At 48.0% G+C, this 19,731-nt stretch overlaps 1 protein-coding gene across 1 annotated transcript; it reads left to right on the forward strand.

The window, feature by feature from the left end:
* The first annotated feature begins 10,505 nt into the window (after positions 1-10,505).
* Positions 10,506-12,680, forward strand: IZUMO1R (IZUMO1 receptor, JUNO). The gene is made up of 4 exons (XM_040257776.1): positions 10,506-10,643; positions 11,526-11,714; positions 12,145-12,280; positions 12,412-12,680. The coding sequence occupies exons 1-4, from the start codon at positions 10,506-10,508 to the stop codon at positions 12,678-12,680; spliced, it is 732 nt and encodes a 243-aa protein (XP_040113710.1).
* The last annotated feature ends 7,051 nt before the right edge of the window (positions 12,681-19,731 follow it).

A 19,731-nucleotide genomic window follows, 5' to 3' on the forward strand; every position in this document is an offset into this window, starting at 1 on the left:
TTTTCCACAGTTTGTTGTGATCCACACAGTCAAAAGCTTTGGCATAGTCAATAAAGCAGAAGTAGATATTTTTCTGGAACTCTCTTGCTTTTTCAATGATCCAATGGATGTTGGCAATTTGATCTCTGGTTTCTCTGCCTTTTCTAAATCCAGCTTGAACATCTGGAAGTTCATGGTTCATGTATTGTTGAAGCCTGGCTTGGAAAATTTTGAGCATTAGTTTGCTAGCATGTGAGATGAGTGCAATTGTGTGGTAGATAGAGCATTCTTTGGCATTGTCTTTCTTTGGGATTGGAATGAAAGCTGACCTTTTCTAGTCCTGTGGCCACTGCTGAGTTTTCCAAATTTGCTGGCATATAGAGTGCAGCACTTTCACAGCATCATCTTTTAGGATTTGAAACGGCTCAACTAGAATTCCATCACCTCCGCTAGCTTTGTTCATAGTGATGCTTCCTAAGGCCCACTTGACTTCTCATTCCAGGATGTCTGGCTCTAGGTGAGTGATCACACCATCATGATTATCTGGGTCATGAAGATCTTTTTTGTATAATTCTTCTGTGTATTCTTGCCACCTCTTCTTAATATCTTCTGCTTCTGTTAGGTCCATACCATTTTTTAATACTTCTGCAGGGTTAGTTACTCATTCATTCAGAAATCATTTGTATCAATCAATATAAACTGTGTAGTATACAGTATTAAACTAGACCCAGTCTTTGCTGTTGACTAGCAGACAAGGCAATGAGATGAGGTCTAGCAAGAGTTTAGTTATAAGACCTGGAACAGAATGATGCTTGAGAAACTTTAATTGACTTTCCCCATCTTCCTGGAATGGAGAAGGCACAGCTCTCAGACAAACCACGGTAGTAGCCTGTATCCTTTCACTCCACCGAAAGGGACCATCCAACCTGCAGTACAAACAACCCCAGGAAACTTCATCCGGATTCAAAACAAACCACCATGCCAGGGAATTTAGAGAAACTAAGAGAGTTTCTACATTTCTGCAAATGGGTGCAGTCTTTTAAGGACAATGCAGTAAGAGGATTCAGAGGCTTCTCTTAAGCCCCAGTATCCATGGCAACCAGACATTCCACAACTTTTGATCAAAACAGAATCATCAACTCAAGTATGAGGACACACTTAGCAAGTTAAAATCTAGTTTTGTAATATTTGCAACCATTAACATTATCCAGAAAACTTAGTCTTAAGTAAACATTCAACAGCTTCACATAGCATGATACCATACTGACTTATAACAGAGGTCACTGGAGAATCACAAAATTTACTTTTCTAGAAATGGCAATTGTTCGATCATTGCATTACCAAAAGGCAATATACCCATAGTCTTTTGGAAAATTGATTTTCGCACTCTAGCATTTCATTGATAGACACAAGGGCATAAAGAGTCAAATTTCTGTCACCATAAAACTATTTACTTTCCACTGCTTTCTTTCTATAAACCACAAAACACAAGTGGACCTTCCAACTCTATGTGCATTTTCTCAGATATTTTTAATGTAGGACAAAGACATAAAGACTAAAACAAATCTAGACAGATGTATATTTTCTTTAATTTATGAAATATAAATTGATCCAATGTCATTGTTTACATATGAAATTGTGTGCTAAGAGAGAGTGTGCCTGAGAGAAAAACAGTTTATCAGCCACACCTGCCAAGCCACATAGTTAACAGAGTTGCAGGGAATAAAAAAGATGAGCAAGATGAGAGTTTCAGGCATGAGTTACCTAGTCATAAGTGAGAGGTGAATGAGCATGGAAAACATAATTTTTTAATGTTTAAACATCACATATGTATAAAACACAACTGTGACCATCCACAACAACATTGAGGTTTCCCAGAATGTTTCCAGTATGTTTCTTGGTAAAAATGAATCATATGAGAGAAACTTTCTTAGCAAAGAAAATCCCTTGTTCATTTTATAAGTGCTTACTGAGTGTCTACTATGCATTAGGCACTGCAGTTACATCTGTGAAACTGACAGACACATTCTCTATTGGTCCAGGGGCTGTAGTCTAATTGGAAACATGGAGGCCAGCAGGCAAGTCCAGGAGAGAGTGGCGTCCTGACAGAGGCAACCCAGGGGCTGTGAGAGCATCAGAAAGGACACCTGATCCAGACATGGACCTCCTTGAATGCGGACCTCTCCAAACCGAGACCTGAAAAGGAAGGCATCCGCTAAGGGAAGGTACTAAGAGTGTGGAGGATCCGGGAGAGGTCTCGGGTGAAAGAGGAAAGCGTGTGCACAGGCCTAGAGCAAAAGTGATCACAGAATGTTGAAAGTATTAAAGACAGTTCCTTTTAGCCAGACTTTGGGACCTTGTCTCTTTCTCTCACCAGAGAGGCTAGGATTTTGATTACAGTTCAGTGGTTGACACCATCAGCTCACGTCTTATAGATGGTGGGATACAGGAAATGGAGGGGGAATGCAGTAAGGCTGAGTCATGTTCTAAGTGGCCATGGACAGGCATGGACCTTATGTATTATAACATACCGGATCATGTGTATTATAACCATGCAAAACCGCCCCAGTCCAAAAGAACATGTGTAAAACGTTTCAAGGTTCCCTCTGAGAGGAGCTACTGAGAGGCTTTGCCTGTTCAGACATACTTTCAGTTTTAAACACACTAGACTGGCAGGATGGGACATTCCAAGGAAGGGTACTGAGAAGTAAACTACGAGGGAAGCACTGTCCATGGACTCAGAAAACCCAGATGCTACAGGTAGTTTCAGGCCCCTGTGAACCATCAGATCTTGTATACAGCTCTCATGCACTCACTCACTCACTCAGTTAGAGGCACTTCTGTGCACCATAAACTGGGCTAGGGGCCGGTAACAGAAGGACAGGGTAAAGTCCTCATCCTCAGAGGATGTAGAATTGAGACGGGGAGGCAAGCAAATCTGCAGAAGCTTATACTCCCTTGTAATGAATGCAATACTAAAAAGAAGTGCAGAAAGCACTTGGAGTCTATCTTGCCCAGGGAGGGGCAAGGGCAGGCTTTCTTGAGATGATAACACCTGACTGGAGCCCTAAAGGATATGGAGCTGAGTAAAGAAGTGGGGACAGGTCATTCCTGGCAGATGGGACTGTAGGACTGCAGGCCCAGAGCAGTGGCACGTTCAGAAAACAGCAAGCAGCCCAGCACAGGAGGTGTGCAGGTGAGGCTGGGACTGGGAGGGAGAGGATTTGAGAGCAGCCAGTGGCCGTGAGAGGCCTTGCATGTCATGGTAAAGTGTTTGTAGGAAGTGGTAGAGGAGCCCAGGACAACTTCTGGACTGCAGTCCTATGGCTTGAGTGACTAAAGTCACAGTCTCATCAAACAGCATGCAAAAGCAGATTGAATGGGGGAGCTAAGAATGGTTGGGCCATATTGAATGCAAGGTGTCTGTGGGAAATGCAAGTAAAATACTCTTGGATTTTAACTGTTATAACTAAGGAGAGGAGGAAAGGGGAAAGGGGGAGAGAAAGAGAGATCATATATACACATAAATATACATATACATTCACACATATGCAGGTCAGGACTGAAGAGAGAGATTAGAAACTACCCAAATATAGGTGATCATGGAAGCCATATTGAGGATGAGGTTGCAGTGTCCATACAATGAGAAGGAAAGAGGCCCAAGGACAGAGCTCAAGAACACTCAAACACAGATAAAGGAAACAGAGCCCTCCCAGGAGACCAAGAAGGAACACACAGAGATGTAGGAGGAAGAGGAGAACAAGGTAGGGAGGACGCTGGTCAGAGACAACTGAGTGGTTAAGGGGGTTATGAACTGCCCCTTCTCATTTGATAGAACAGGTTGGAGGTTGCTGGTAAATCTGGTGAGAGTAGATTATATGGGATGGTGAATAGACGCTGAACAGCAGTGGCTGATGAATGTAAGGTGACACAGAGGAGCCACAGTAAACAGGCACAAGTGTCATGGGAAGCATGTCTGGGAAGAGAGAGACACAAGAGATAGGTTGGCGGCTTGAACTTCAGGTCTGGGGACAGTTGGAAAGAGGGAAATTGGAGGATTGAAAGAAAATTCGTATGGAACTCAGTTGCACATCATAAAACTGCATGTAAACCTTAGTTACTTAGTATTAACCCTGCCTGGTGGACCGGCCAGCAGCCTGGGCTGAATGTAACAACCTGATATTGGCACCCAGGAAACTTCACGCTGAAGAGAGAAGAAGCTAGCAACCCAAGTTGAAAAACAAATAAAGGTATCTGTTCTTGGTGATATTTCTCCCATCTCTGATTTTCAGCTAGTCTCCTTCCCATAGGACTTTGATATATCTGTCTGTCTCCTTTTACCTGGACTCTCTTCAACACCTGATGGGTTTCACACTCATTTCCTTTGTTGTGATGAGACCTAAAATAGCCTTCTTCAAGTGTTGATGAAAGGGCCAAGCCATAACACTCTGAAATCTCACCAAAATCATCAGAAACTGAAAATGGTCCAAATTGAAAGTCTGGGGGTGAGGGAGAAAAATCAGAAGGGAGAAGGAAAGTGGAGGAGAGAGAGTGAGAGAGAAGATGGGTCAGGAGGGTGGGAAGCAAGGGAAAATGGAGAGGTCCCTTTAAGCTACAGGGGAGAAGGGTAGGAAGGAGAGAATGAAGCGAGGGGAAGAGAGGGAGAAGGGGAGAGGGGGAGAGCAGGGGAGGAGGACGGAGAGAGGGAGGGGAGAAAGAAGTCACTCCAAAGCAGAAGCGAGAAAGCCCAGGTAAGGACAGTGGAGAAGGAGGCGGAGAGAAGGGTAGAACAGGGCAAGGAGCGGAGCGAGGTCAGGGTAGACCAGGGAAGCTGAGTGGAAAGTGCTTCTAAGAGGTGCAGTGTTTCTCCTGCTCAAGGGCTCCTCGTCCTGTGCTCAGCACACATTGGTCCTGGGAACAAAGGGCAGAGCCTGCCCCAAGCTGCTCCCAGCCAAGAGGCACGGCCAGTGTTCACAAGGACAGGCAGTAAGCGCCATGGTAGTCGCAAGTGCAAGACCCCCAAGGAACAGGTCACCAAGCCCTGGCGGACCACACAAGCTCCCCTGAGGGGAAGGCATCCATTCTGGGAGCCAAGGGGTGAGCAGCCGTAGAGGGTGAGCCATGAAAGAACAGCCTGGCAGGGGAGTAAAGAGAACAGGGCAATTACAGAGCATCCCCCTGGGCCTCCCCTGTGGCTCAGCTGGTAAAGAACCCTCCTGCCATGCAGGAGACACAGGAGATGCGGGTTCCATCCCTGGGTTGGGAAGACCCCCTGGATAAGGACATGGGAACCTGCTCCAGTGTTCTTACTTAGAGAATCCCTTGGACAGAGGAGCCTGGTGGGCTACAGTCCATGGGGTTGCAAAGAGTCAGACACGACTGAGTGACTAAGCACACGCAGGGGAAGTGAATGCCTGCCACGCAGGCAAGAGAAAGGATGAGAGAGGACAACACGCTGGGGTGGAAAAGCAAGTAGGGACCAGATTATCCAGGGTCTGTGTGCCATGTTAGGGATTTGGGACTTAAGTCTTGACAGGTTAAATGTGGCAGTATCATAACCATCTTTACCTTTTAAAAAGTTCATTCTGAAAGAAAGAAAAAACATCTGCAGACAAACGTTAAACTTTGGTTAATGATATACATGCTTGAATTATTTAGGAGGAAGTCTGCAGATGTCTGTGATGTACTTTGAGATACATAAAAAATAAGATTGTGGATGACTAGAGGGTTGGGTGCTTAGCTAGATGTGTGACAGAGAAAACAGAGTTATTTTACTCTGGCAAATCAAGTGATGGCAAAATCAAGTAGTGGCTACGTGGAGGGTTGCTGAAAAATTCAACTTTCCTTATGTTTAAATTTTTTTATAATAGAATTCTTACATATTAGATCCTATGGCTGCTGCTCAGATACAGCTTTGGAAAGGAGCAAAGGAGTCAGTTAGAGGGTTGTTGGCTGCAATTGAGGAAAGAGATGGTCATGGCCCAGACAGTAGGGACAGAAAAGGGGATAAAAGCATTGGGATTCAAGAGATGTCTCAAAGGTTAAATCAACGGCCTTGGTAATGAGATGATGGGTCTAGAGGGAGGGAAGAGGTTGAGATAAGTGGTAGCCCTGATTGACCTGCCTTAGCTACAGACCAATTACATACTGAGACAAGGATGCTCCTGGGGTCTTTGGGGTGAGACAAAAGAGTCAAAAGGTCCACTAAGAATCCCAATCACCAGTGTCCCCTCTGGCTGGCCTCTGACCTCGGGTTCTCACCAGGATATTCTTGGCTCTAGCCCTTTGCTTTCTGAGTCTTTTCTGGAAGTCTGGGGGCTGCAGCGCCTTGGGCAAGGCAGCACACAGGGAGCAGAGAGCTGTCACGCTCACCCTGTGCTGTGGTCCCAACCAGCTGGGCGGCTCTGCCACCCGCCCTCTGTCTGAACCCAGCGGATGCCACTCGAGCTCTGCTCTTGGCAGTGAGATTGTTCTGCTGAAGAACAAAATTGATTGTGACCAGCAGTTTCAAATGGCTTCACGTGCAGCCAGATTTGGTTTATCAGTAATTCATCAGAAAGCAGATCTCTCTGGAAGACTTCTCAAGGGCCGCAAGACAGCCTTTCTGGAGGCACAGGTGTGGGGCAACAGGCCTCTGAGAGGCCGCTGTGACCCCTGCCCCGACCCACGCTGCTGTCATACCAGCTCATCTCCCCCTGTCCTGGGGCCTCGGGCACAGCCCTCCTTGTCCTCTGTCTGAAGGACACTTACAGAGGGCCTGTTTCTCCACCTCAGTAATTACTTCTGCCCTTCATGGCTGGGTTCCTGTCCCTGTCCTGTCATCTGATGATTAACATTAAACCCAAACTCCCTCTTCAAGCCATAGCACCTCCCAAGCACGTGTGATACCTTGCATGACACGCACACCTGCTCTTCCTCTGCCATGGGGAGAGACCCTAGCTTCTCTGTGCTTAGTCACTCGGTCGTGTCCAGCTCTTTGCGACCCCATGGACTGTAGCCCACCAGGCTCCTCTGTCTATGGGATTCTCCACTGGAGTGGGTTGCCTTTCCTACTTCAGGGGATCTTGCCAACCAAGGGACTGAACCCACATCTCCTTTATCTCCTGCATTGGCAGGTGGATTCGTTACCACTGCTCCACCTGGGAAACCCACATACCAGACCCCAAAAAGAAGACTCTTGACTCTGTTTGAGGCAGAAATGTGGGCAGCTGGGCTATAATCATCACTGTTCTCAGATAAAACCCACATGTGTCTCCCAACATTATGGCATATGACTTTGTTTGTTTTTTTAACAGACCATCTTGAGACCCAGACAGCATCTACTATCAGTCCTGGTGGTCTCCTCCTCATTCCTTAGGCAAGGTATGGAGTTGTTCCTGCCTGAGTTCAGATATTAGCTCTGCCACTCCCTGGCTGAGCCTCAGTTTCCCCACAGGTAAAACAGGGGAGGGTGTTCACTCAGGGGGTATGCAATTGTGAGGAGTAAGCCAGACCACATACAGAAGGCCCTAGCCCAGTGCCTGGGTCCTTCTTGGTTCTCAGAACTCAGTGGCTGGGAAAACCAGGTGTGGAGAATGTAATTTTCCAGCACGATGATTAATTCATGTCTTCCCATCACCTTGTAGTTGAACAGAGTGTGCTTTCATTTATAAAATGCTTTTCTTTTTGTGTTTCAATTTCCTGTGTGTTGAGAAAACTCCAATGACTGACTACTTTAGAGAGGGAAAAGGAACTTGTTACAAAAAAACAGGCAAAGAGACTTCTTCCCTGGTGGTCTGGTGGCAAAGACTCTGAGCTCCCAATGCAGGGGGCCTGGGTTTGATCTCTGGTCGGGGAACTAGACCCACACATTGCTACTAAAGCTTGAGCATGCTGCAACTAAGATCCATGGCAGCCGAATAAATAAAGTTTCTTAAAAAAAAAAAAAAGAAGAAGAAGAAGCAGGCAAAGAAATGGGCTCCCTTTCCAGCACTTTTATCATCTTCAGGACTCTCCCAAGAGTCCTGGCTGAGTCTTCAGCCTCTCCACAGCTCAGGATGACCTTGCTGTGAACTATGGAGGCCACTTGCAGACTCTCTCAGTTCAGTGGTCCCTGCATGCCAAGGGAGGCTGTTTCCTGGGCTTGGAGGGACCTTTTTGGCTTTGGGTGCTTTGGCTTTGGGCCCACATCTAAACCCTTGGGTCCCCGAGGCCCCATTTCATCTCTGCATCACTGGGCTGATGAGTCCTCGCTCTGGCAGGAAGCCTGGCTCCTGTGGGCTGAGAAAGGACATCGTCACCATTACAACCCAGGTGACCTATCGCAGGGGACTGAGCAGGTGACGGGTCACAGAGAGCTTTGGAACAAGGCCAAGCAAGAAAGGCTTTGTAGGATGAAAGGGTAAGAATAAAAACCATTTAGAGTACCCAAATTGCACTTTTGATCTCAAAATTGTATGTTTCCCAAAACCTTGCGAAAGTTGCTCAGTTGTGTCCGACTCTTTGTGACCCAATGGAGTATACAGACAATGGAATTTTCCAGGCCAGACTACTGGAATGGGTAGCCTTTCCCTTCTCCAGGGGATCTTCCCAACCCAGGGATCGAACCCAGGTCTCCTGCATTGCAGGTGGATTCTTTACCAGCTGAGCCACAAAGGAACATTTTGGAGGTAGCATGATAGATATTTTCTTTCCCACTTTTCTTTGTTTCCTCTATTTTTAATACATGTATTAATTTTATAATGCAAAAATAAATGCATAACTGTTTTCTGTCACTAAGTCGTGTCTGACTTTGTGACCCTGTGAACTGCAGCATGCCAGGCTTCCCATGCATAACAACATGCTTTGTAGAAGGGGAAAAAAATAAAAACCATTTAGACTTACTCTTTGCCAGGCTCAATGCCAAGTCCTTTTCAGGAAATTTCTTTCTTTTCCCCAAAAATCCCATCATAACAGCCTTTTCTAGAGACAGGGAAAGAGACACTCAGAGAGTTTATATAATTTTCTCATGATCAGCCAGCTAATAAACAGCAGAGCTGAGAGGAGAACTCAAGATCTAACTAAAGAGGATCTTACCCTCCATGGTCTGTTTGTCTTGGAGACTCTGCCCACAGGAGGCCCTGACACATGGGTGAGATGGTGCTGCTAACTGGAGCCACCTGGAGCTCAGCTCCTGCACCTGACCCGGAGGAATAAATAGGCAGATCATCACTCTCTCCTCATCCTTACAATCTCTGGAGGTGGGAGAGTGTGGCTTCTGCTTTGAAAGTGAGTATGAAGAAAATGCTAGAAGGGGCAGACTCTTTCCTCTGTCCACCTGATGCCCTGCTTCTTTGAAATACCCCCATGGCCATTTCTGTCCTTGAAACTGGTGCTGAGGAGAGTGAGGAGCCTTAGGTTCAGACTTGCGGATGGGCTCTAACTGGAAAAGGAAATGGGAAACCACTCCAGTATTCCTGCCTGGAAAATCTCATGGACAGAGGAGCCTGGCAAGCTGCAGTCCACAGGGTTGCAAAAGAGTCAGACACGACTTAGTGACCAAATGACAAATGGGCTCGGAGGGTGGGACTGGAGTCTTCACCCCTGATGTTTGAGGCTCTCAGCCTGAGCTGGGCCGTAGGTTTTCAGCTCCATTGTGGTGGATCCACAGCAGGTTCCTGAGAAGCACGGGGCCTGCGCTCTGGGGTGGGTGAAGGCTGAGGGGTGTCTCCTGCAGGACTGGGTGCCTGGGGCAGGGTGCGCCTCTGCCCTTTTTGTTTGCTTGTTTCTCTCCCATTCTGAGAACTACCCAGGACAGAGCTGGAAACAGGGCACAACAAGCGTCAAGGGAAAAGCCGGCCTCCTGGTCCCAGTGACAGGATGTGGCTTTGTACGTGGAAGACGCCCAGTGGCTCACATCTGGGCATGCTCCCTGCTCCGAGATGCCAGCAACGCTGCCGGGGCCTGGCTCCCCAACCCCATACTCAGGCCGGTTTTGTGATGAGTTGGGGATGGTAGAGGCAGATCCCTCACTGCTTGAGAGGAAAGGACTCTGCCCAGAGGGAACTGGGGAGGGAACTCTAGAAGCTATAGGCCCGGAGGGGACCTCCCAGAAGGGCTGGAGTTGGGATAGGACTGCATTCTCCGTACTAGCCAGTCCCACTTCATCCTTGGCCCCATGAAGAGTCTGCCTCCTGAGTGTGTGTTTAGTTACTCATCCAAGGTCAGAGCTCTGAGTTCCCAGCCCATATGTCACCAAGTTAGAAAAACTGCCTCCATGTGGAGAAGGGCCAGGGAAGGTCCCCGGGAAAGCTGGAGCCAGTCCACCCCAACACTCCCTTACCCTGGGGCTGGTCTCTTCCCTCCCTGGCCTGCTTCAGTGTCTGGACATTGTTGGGAACGTTGTTGGGATGAGACATTCATGATGCTGCCTCAGATAAAGGTCCTAGAAGCAGCCCAAGCATCATGGAGTCTGATAGAAGCTTGAAGCCTGTTCTGGCTCTGGGGGTGACAGGGTGTGGAGTGAGGGGTTCTGCCCATCACAGCGGGGCTCCTCTCTGTGGCAGGTCATGGGGTGGTGGTGGCAGCTCCTGTTGGGGCTGTGGGCAGTGCCCCCCACGTGCACTGGGCGTGAGCTGCTCAATGTCTGCATGAATGCCAAACCCCACAAGCCAGAGCCCAGCCCGGAGGCTGAGCTCTATGAGGAGGTATGGAGGCCAGCCCTGGTGTGTGGGTCAGGGGGGATGGGCACTGCTTTGGTAGATCAGGGAAGAGACACAAAAGCCAAGAGGGTTTCTGAACCCCTGTCCATCTGGAATCATTTGGTTCCCTAGATGAAGATGTGGGCAAAGGCCCCACTGGAGGGGGGTTATGACTTTTGAGACCGTAAATGCCGACTGATTCAACGTTTCCATCCCTGAGCCGCCTGGCCACTCAGGGAGTCGGGGCAGATGGTGATCATGGAGACTCATCAGTGGTCAGCCTAGATTCCAGCAAGCAAGGCTCATCTCCTCTGCCCTCCCACGGGCAGGCCCTGGGGAAAAAATAAGACCTAAGGGACTCCTCCCCAAGTTCCTAAAGGCGACTGACAGGGATGAGGCCCAAGGACCAGGGCTGGCATGCTCCTGTGAGCCCTTCTTGGCTGCAGGTGCCCTCCTCCAGTGCAATCCCATAGGGTCTTGGGTTCCCCCTGCACCCCCCCCCCACCACCGGGATCTGAGACCTTGAAAGCCCCATCCCTAGGGGACATGCAGTCTGTGGCAGGGAGGCCAGTGCCCAGACATCCTTTGGGTGTGAATACTGACAAACTGGAGTAGAAAATGGCAACCCACTCCAGGATTCTTGCCTGGAAAATTCCATGGGCAGAGGAGCCAGGCAGGCTATAGTGCATGGGGTCACAAAGACTCAGACATGACTGAGTAACAACTTAGGACACTGAGAAATGATCAGCACTCCTTCCACCCCTTGGACAGTGGCCTATCCCACTTGCAGGGTCCTCTTCAAGCAGATGGCTTTACCTTTCTGGCCCACTTGCTTATCGCCCCCTTACCCCTTCTCCCCATGGCTTTTGTGTCTTGGTCTGTGCTCAGTGCATCCCCTGGAAGGACAACGCCTGCTGCACCGCCAGCACGAGCTGGGAAGCACACCTGGATGTGTCTCTGCTCTACAACTTCAGCCTGGTTCACTGCGGACTAATGAAGCCGGACTGCCAGAGGCACTTTCTCCAGGCCATCTGCTTCTACCAGTGCTCCCCCAACCTGGGGCCTTGGATCCAGAAGGTGGGCAGAGGTGGGCTGGGGGTGGGGGAGCGGCGAGAGGGGAGGGGGGCCCACGTCCATCAGGGCCCACCTGACATCCATCAGTGTGCCTAAGAGGCTCAACTCCAAGATGCTAGCAGACAGCTATGGACACGAGCCGAGTCAGAGGCTGCCGCTGGAGAGGACGGAGAAGTTCCCTCTGACCCTAGATAACTGCCTGTGGGGAGAGCGGTCACGGGAGACCAGAAGGATGGAGGCACTGGGTCCCCTCTCCTGTCTGTAGGAACAGAGTCATGTACAAACTCTCTAACCTCGTTTTTCTCATTTGTAAAATATTTAGCGATGTTAAGAGAATATGTCCCGATGGTATCTGACCCAACTATCATTGCAGCTGTAAACAGTCTTCAAACTGATGCTCTGACAGTTCTGCCTCTTGCTGCGCCGCACCCAGGTGGACCCGCGCTGGCAGGCGGAGCGGGTTCTGGACGCGCCCCTGTGCCTGGAGGACTGTGAGCGCTGGTGGGCAGACTGTAGCACCTCCCACACCTGCAAGTCCAACTGGCTCGGCAGCTGGGCCTGGAGTCGGGGTGAGTGAGGCTAGGCAGTGCCCGGGAGGACCCCCCTCCCTCGGGCGGATGCAAGCTCGAATCTCCCCCGGGGCAAGTCCCGGGGCCGCGCGGACAGGAATGGCTGAGTGGCCTGCTCCTGGCCCCCGCAGGGAAGCCCCGCTGCCCGGAGCGGGCGCCCTGCCGCCCCTTCCCGCACCACTTCCCCACGCCCGCCGACTTGTGTGAGCGGATCTGGAGCGGCTCCTTCAGGGCGAGCCCGGAGCGCAGGGGCAGTGGGCGGTGTCTGCAGAAGTCGTTCGAGCCCGCCCGGGGCAACCCCAACGCGGAAGTGGCCCGCCGCTTCGCCAGCGCCGCACGCTCCTGGGCGCGCTGCCCCGGACTCCTGGCCTTCCCTCTGCTCCTGCCTCTCCTCTCCTGAGAGCCTCCTTCCTCGCACACCCTCTCCTGCGCCGCCCCAGCCAGGGCGGCCGAGGCAGCCTCCTTCCTCGGACCTCCCTTCAGTCCCTTCGGGTTTGCTTTGCTGGGCCTCTCTGGCCTGGAAGTCAGCTGCGGGGGCAGGAAGGAACCAGAGACCAGCCCCTCCTGTCTTAAGGCGGGGGACTCGGATGCGGGACCCCAGGCCCTTCTTACCCAGTGCATGGCCCCCCTCTCCCAGCAGAGCCTCGCCTCCCACTGGGATGTCTCCAACAAAACAGCACCCATCTTTCCTCCAGTGTGACCCCCAGCTGTAGTGACCTCTCCAAGTTGGTTGTCACTTTCCTAAGGATAATAAACTTCTTACTACATGCCAGGCCCTCCTGCTATATCCTTACAACACCTCTGGTGAGAAAGCTTTCGATGCTCCCCTTTCTTCAGTGTTAGCAACATACCATACAAAAGACCCAAAGCCAGGGGAACCATGGGGCCACCCAAACCATGTGCTCGATTCTGGGGGCCAAGATCGAAGCGGCAGCCTCAAATGCTTTTGGCTTTCCCTCTTCGTTTTAACCTCAGAATCACAGTACACTGGTCTGAGACACTGGAAGCCTGAGTTCTAACGTCTTTACCACTTTTCATATGACTTTGGACAAGTCTGTTGACCTTCGCTGAAGACTCAGAATGAGAAAGTGGAACAGATGATTTTAATTTAAGAAAAGGGGAAAATGCAGTCCCCTGTCTGTCAGGATGGACTCTGTGCTGCTCATGCTGTGCGTGAGAGAAGAGTCGCAATGGGACCAGAGAAGGTGGCCTTCACATCCCTTCTGCAAGAAGACTGGCAGCCCACATACCCACTCAGAACCTTTCAGACCCTCAGACCTTCCCAGTGGAGATGGTTCCTCCCCGCCTTCTCCTTGACACAGCGCAGCATCTAGTAAGGCTGTGGTTGAGTTGGGAAAACCAGCCAATGCCACCCCGCATCTCTCTCACGCTTCCCTGGTACTTAAGCCCAAACCTATCACAGGCACGGCCCTCGCATTTTAACACCTATGAAGAGAGCTCTGTAAGTGAGGTGCTCAGAATCTGGAGGAGGAGACAGATGGCAGCAGTGGCGACAAAGCACTTCAATGGGCAGAATCCCTGGGCCATGGGGGGTGTGGGGTGTGGGGGGTCCCAGGAAGACCTCACGAAAAAAGGTGAGGCTTGAGCCCTGGTGAAGAAGGGTCACTTTACTGAGAACACGAAGGACATGTGAGCCCAAACCCAGCCAGATCCCCAAGGCATGAACTGTGTGAAGCAGGACTTTTAATTGTTCTTCAGTCAATCCATTATGGCTTCAAAAATACGTATAATAGGTAAAATCTCTCAAGAATTGAGGACTGAATGATGTGTCTGAGAGTGTATCTTTGGTAATAAAGCTGAGTTTAATGACTATTTGTTTAGTAATTTTACGTGTAAATATAAAAATTTGTCAAAGTAGGGTTAAAATTGAGACAGACAAAGGAAGACTAGTTCTGGGAATCCTAATAACTGTTACTATTTACTGATTACTCAGTGCCTGGGGCTCTGCTAAGCTTCTCAAAGGCATTAGCTCCTTTGATTCTCACAAAAGCTTTAAGAGGTACTCTCATGCCCTCGCTTTTCAAATTAGGACAAAAGCATGTGGCTTTGAAACCAGGTAAAGGGAATGGCAACCCACTCCAGTATTCTTGCCTGGAGAATTCCATGGACAAAGGAGCCTGGAGGGCTATAGCCCATGGAGGTGCAGAGTCAGATACAACTGATGGACTAACACTTTCAAATCTGGCCATAAAGTCCCAGCTCACTGAACACCCCGGTATGTTGTGGACTGGGGCTGGGGCAGGCATGGAGGATGGAGGGGTAGGTCGGGGAGCTGGGTCCTGGCAGGTCCCGGTCTGGAAAGAGACTGCTCTGTCTCACCATATGTGATTGGGAGGGGTGCTGGGTTTCAAGGAGTGAAGAGAAGTGGAGTTAAGTTGCTTGTTTTTAATCAGAGCATCCATGTACTTGGCTAAACTCAAAGGTCAAAGGATCTCTAACACAGGCAGCCCCAGCCAGCCGCTGGACCCCAGGGCTCCTGCTGGATTTAGGTGTACTCTAAATGGACCCGCTTCTAGCCATTGCTGGATTTAGTTCCAGAAAAGTTGCAAGAGGTGGCTTATCTTTCTGGCACACATCCAGACTACTTCTTTTGCTCTCTGTTCTGTTGGTTTTTCAGAACCATTAATCTTCCAATCTTTTTAATTTTGGAAATGTATTTTTAATTTCCAGGAGACATTTTTTAACTCCCTTGTTCTTCAAAGCCTGCTGGTTTTGGTTTTACGGACACAATATCTTCTCAAATCTCACTGAAGATCTAATTAGAATTTTTTAAAGCGTGTTTCTGGTCTCGAAAGACCCATTTTCTTTAAGGTCAATCTGTTTATCTTGATCTCCTATGTACTGCTGGCTTTCTCCATGTCCAGTGACCTTGACTGTGTGTCGTATTTAAGAAAGGCACTGGGTTGATTGCTGGGGAGTTCTGGGTCCATGGGGAGGGCCATTGACTGAAAATAACAGAAGGCTCACCAAGTGAAAACGAGCAAAGTTTCTTTTTTCAGAGTTTGCTATAGGAAGGGAGTCAGCCACCATTATTTGCATTTTGGCTGAGACTCAAAGGAGAAAGTTTGAGAGGTTTCAGGTGTGCCCTGATTAGAGGCTGTTGGCATGGAGAAGCTGGAGGTGGGCTAATGAAGCAGGGCCTCCCATGATTAGTTGAGGTGTATATTTGGCTTTCTCTGACTGGTCATCCGTTTCTCTGACTGTCCCTGGTGGACAGGGAAGCCTGGCCTGCTGCAGTCCATGGTGTACCAGAGTCAAAAAAGACTGAGCAATCGAATTGAACTGACAGGTCCTCAGTTGAGAGCAGAGCGAAAAACTAGAGATGCTGTTAGTTGTCAAGCCCTGGCTATGTGAAGCCGGTTGTTAGAGGGGTTATTGTTTGGCTTCTTGGGTTGGTTGCAAAGATAGTTGTCTAACTTCCTGTAAGTCTGATTTATAGATAGTAGGCTGGCTTTCTGCCCTTAAACCCATTACTGCAGATAATGAGTTAGGATTCTGTTTTTATATACATCTGGCCATTGTCCATTTGTAGTTTCTCAAGACTGAGTTGGCAGGAGCCCTATTGGAATACAGACCCTTCAAATGCTGGATTAAGGATGGTTCTCACTGGGGTCCCAGCATCAGATACTTCATCATATGTAAACTTCAGCACTATCCAGAATTTAACTTAAATTTCAGAGAGAACTTCTTGCAGGATCCCAAAACACCAGGGGTTAAAGTTGGGTTTCCTGAGCTCTAGGTTTTGGCAGAAGTCTCCATGGGAGGGGGCAGGTAGTCTTTCTCTCTCTGGCCCCCATGCCTGCCAACTGAGAACCTCCCAGAGGTTCTGCCTGGTGGGTCAGCTCCTTCTGCCTCCTCCTCCTCCTCTGGCAACCCCTGTTCCCCCTGACGGACTTTCCTATGCTTTTCCATCTTTTAAGTATTTGTTGAAATCTGTTGCTCACTGATGGTCTCCTTCACACTCTCTTAGGAAGGGAACACTTAGAAATAAACAATCATTTTAGTAAGATACTTAAGTCATTTCACCTTCAATAACCAACAGTTGCAGACTTTTTAAAAGTCTCATTGTTATGTAATAAGTAGATTAAAAGGGAGGTCAAACCGAAGACAAGGAGGTGGAGGACAATGTGTAGGAGGAATTTGCAGGCGGGGAGTGAAATAAGAAATGCAGGGGATAGGAGCCTCATTGTGGGTAATGCTCCAGGAGGTGCTACGTCAGCCTACAGGAGAGAGAGTGGATCAGAGAAGCATAGATTCAGGAACTACTGAGAAGATAGCACATAGAGAAATTTGGGCCATGCTTGTGTATACAGTGTCACAAAGCAGGTATAAGATAAAATATGGGGGAGAGAGAACTATCTCAGAAGAACCAACAGCATTAGATAAACTGTGATGCTGCCATTTCTGAGCACTGCTTTCCCGAGCCCAGGCTGTGCTAGCTCTCAGGTGGGAGGGAAGACAGCAGAGGGCATTCCTCCTACTGGATGCAACCCAGTCACTTTTCCACTACAGGGACAGCAAACTCTACCCTAGTCCTTCCTCGGAGAATTCTGGGGTGTTGTAGATAGCAGGCGAAGAAAAATAAAACAAAATTATTCTCCTTGGTATGCATCCCTTGCTTTGTGATTCCTTTCTTAGTAACTCTCCTCAGTAAAACCACTTCCCTGAACGCAGAAGTCACTGCAGCCTGACATGCGTTCCTGGGCTCGTGCTCCCAGCCCACTCCTCTGCTGCCTGAAAACAGTGACCGCCTTTCTTAGTCCCCTTCCACCATGGCCCTGCCCAGACCTCTCACAACCCGAGCCCCACTGACCTGCTTCACAAACATCACTCCTTGCCTAGGTACCCCCCCAATGTCCCATTGCTTTTGCTGCTTGGGGGACCAAGATTTGGAGATTTTTGTGGTGTCCCAGGCTGGTGTCTTTCCAACTGGATCATATTTCCCAACTCCAGCCCTTGAGATAACTTAAGTGTCCCGTCCCTTCTCGCATCCCAAGGGGGTCATGTTCCTGCCAACAGAAGCAATACCCCATTTTTTCATTTTCCATCCTTTCCTCTGTTCAGCTTAAATTCATCCTCAGAGTTACCTTCCCACAGAATCAGAAATAACTTTCAGCAGTGCTTTTGCCACAGATGAATTACAAAGAAAAATCTAGAGGAAGATAAAGGACTTCCCAGTGGGTAGAGGCTGCTGATAGGCTTGGAGATCCTGTTAGGATTTCATCATGGAAATGTCCATCAAATAATTGACTTGGGACACATGAGAAAGGTGCGAGCTGGAGATGAGAATTTCCTGGAAGGGCGACTTAGGGCTGTGGAAGCAGATGAGTTCTAAGAAAAATGTAGAGAGCAAAAGAAAACACTTGTGGAGGATCACTAACTTACCTACAGTTGGAAGGTGACAGGTGAAATTGTTACCAAGCTCAGGTCAGGTTGCTCACCATTCGAAAATCAACCTAAGAGAGACACAAGCTTTGGTGGAAAAGAAAGTTACTTTGAATCATAAGGCTGAAAATCTGAGGAAAATTGGATTTGTGTACCACTTAAACCAACTCCAAAGATTCTACTTATTCATGAAAATTTTTAAAGGGCAAGGAGAAGTAATCTCAGTTAATCATTGAGACAGGGAATGAGACTCATCCTTACCCCCCGACTGCGTGCAGGCTTGTTGACTTACTGTGTTCTTCCTCTAGATATAATCTTGTTCACACAGTCTTTTCATGAGATTACTGAAGGGGAAGCTAAGAAAGAGATCTAGTCATCTGATAATTTAGCAAGGTATCGTGTGATCAAAAGATTTGAAAGAAAAAAAGAAAAAAGATTTGAAAGGTGTGCTTGGACCAGAGATGAGTAAAGCTTGAGCGGATGTGATTGATTACATTGAAGTGCAGTTGATTTATAATGTTGTGTTAGTTTCAGGAGTATAGCAAAGTGATTCAGTCATACATCTATATGTATATTTTTTTTTCTTTCAGATTCTTTTCCCTTATAGGTTATTACAAAATATTGAATACAGTTCCCTATGTTATACAGTAAGTCCTTGTTAGTTATCTATTTTATATATAGTAGTGTGTATATGTTAATCCCAAACTCCTAATTTATCCAACACCCCCCCCCCCAACTTCCCCCTTTGGTAACCAAAGTGTTTTCTATGTCTGTAGGTTTATTTCTGTTTTGTATAAACATTCATTTGTATCATTTTTTTTTTTTTTTTAGATTCTACATCTAAGTCCTATCACATGGTATTTGTCTTGCTCTGTCTAGCTTACTTCACTTAGCATGATAATTTCTAGGTCTATCCATGTTGCTGCCAATGATGTTATTTCACTCTGTGGTTGAGTAATATTCCATTGGATATACGTATCACATCTTCTTTATTCATTCATTCACCAGTGGTTGTTTCTATTTCTTGGCTACAGTGGACACTTAGTGGACACTGAGGTACAGGTATGACACTGAGTGGACACTGAGGTACTTGGCTGCAATGGACACTGAGGTATGGGTATGATTTTCTCTGGATATATGCCTAGGGATAGGTTTGCTGGATCATACAGTTGCTCTGTTTTTTTATTTTATTTTTTAAGGAACCTTCATATTGTTCGCCATAGTGGCTATGCCAATTTGCATTTCCACCAACAGTATAGGAGAAGTGCCTGATCATCATAGTTACACGATGATCCTGTATGCAAAAGAGACACAGTCAATATGCCAGATTTGGAAAACAGCAGTGGCCACAGGACTAGAAGAGGTCAGTTTTCATTCCAGTCCCAAAGAAAGGCAATGCCAAAGAATGCACAATTGCACTCATCTCACACACTAGAAAAGTAATGCTCAAAATTCTCCAAGCTAGGCTTCAACAGTATGTGAACCATGAACTTCCAGAAGTTCAAGCTGGATTTAGAAAAGGCAGAGGAGCCAGAGATCAAATTGCCAACATCCACTGGATCATTGAAAACGCAAAAGAGTTCCAGAAAAGCATCTATCTCTGCTTTGTTGACTATGCCAAAACCTTTGACTGTGTGGGTCACCACAAACTGTATAAATTTCTTCAAGAGATGAGAATACCAGGACCACCTGATCTGCCTCTTGAGAAACCTGTATGCAGGTCAGGAAGCAACAGTTAGAACTGGACATGGAACAAAAGACTGGTTCCAAATCCAGAAAGGAGTCCGTCAAGTCTGTATATTTTCACACTGCTTATTTAACTTATATAGAGAGTACATTGTGAGAAATGCTGGGCTGGAAAAAGCCGAAGCTGGTATCAAGATTGCCAGGAGAAATATCAATAACCTCAGATATGCAAATGACACCACCCTTATGGCAGAAAGCAAAGAAGAACTAAAGAGCCTCTTGATGAAAGTGAAAGAGGAGAGTGAAAAAGTTGGCTTAAAGCTCAACATTCAGAAAACTAAGATCATGGCATCTGGTCC

This window comes from Oryx dammah, unplaced genomic scaffold (assembly GCF_014754425.2).
Source record: "Oryx dammah isolate SB20612 unplaced genomic scaffold, SCBI_Odam_1.1 HiC_scaffold_17, whole genome shotgun sequence".
NCBI lineage: Eukaryota > Metazoa > Chordata > Mammalia > Artiodactyla > Bovidae > Oryx > Oryx dammah.

Coding starts and splice junctions, on each gene's coding strand:
- IZUMO1R (XM_040257776.1), top strand. CDS start 10,506: ATGGGGTGGTGGTGGCAGCTCCTGTTGGGGCTGTGGGCAGTGCCCCCC. Junction 10,644..11,525: donor AGGCTGAGCTCTATGAGGAG/GTATGGAGGCCA, acceptor GTCTGTGCTCAG/TGCATCCCCTGGAAGGACAA. Junction 11,715..12,144: donor TGGGGCCTTGGATCCAGAAG/GTGGGCAGAGGT, acceptor CGCCGCACCCAG/GTGGACCCGCGCTGGCAGGC.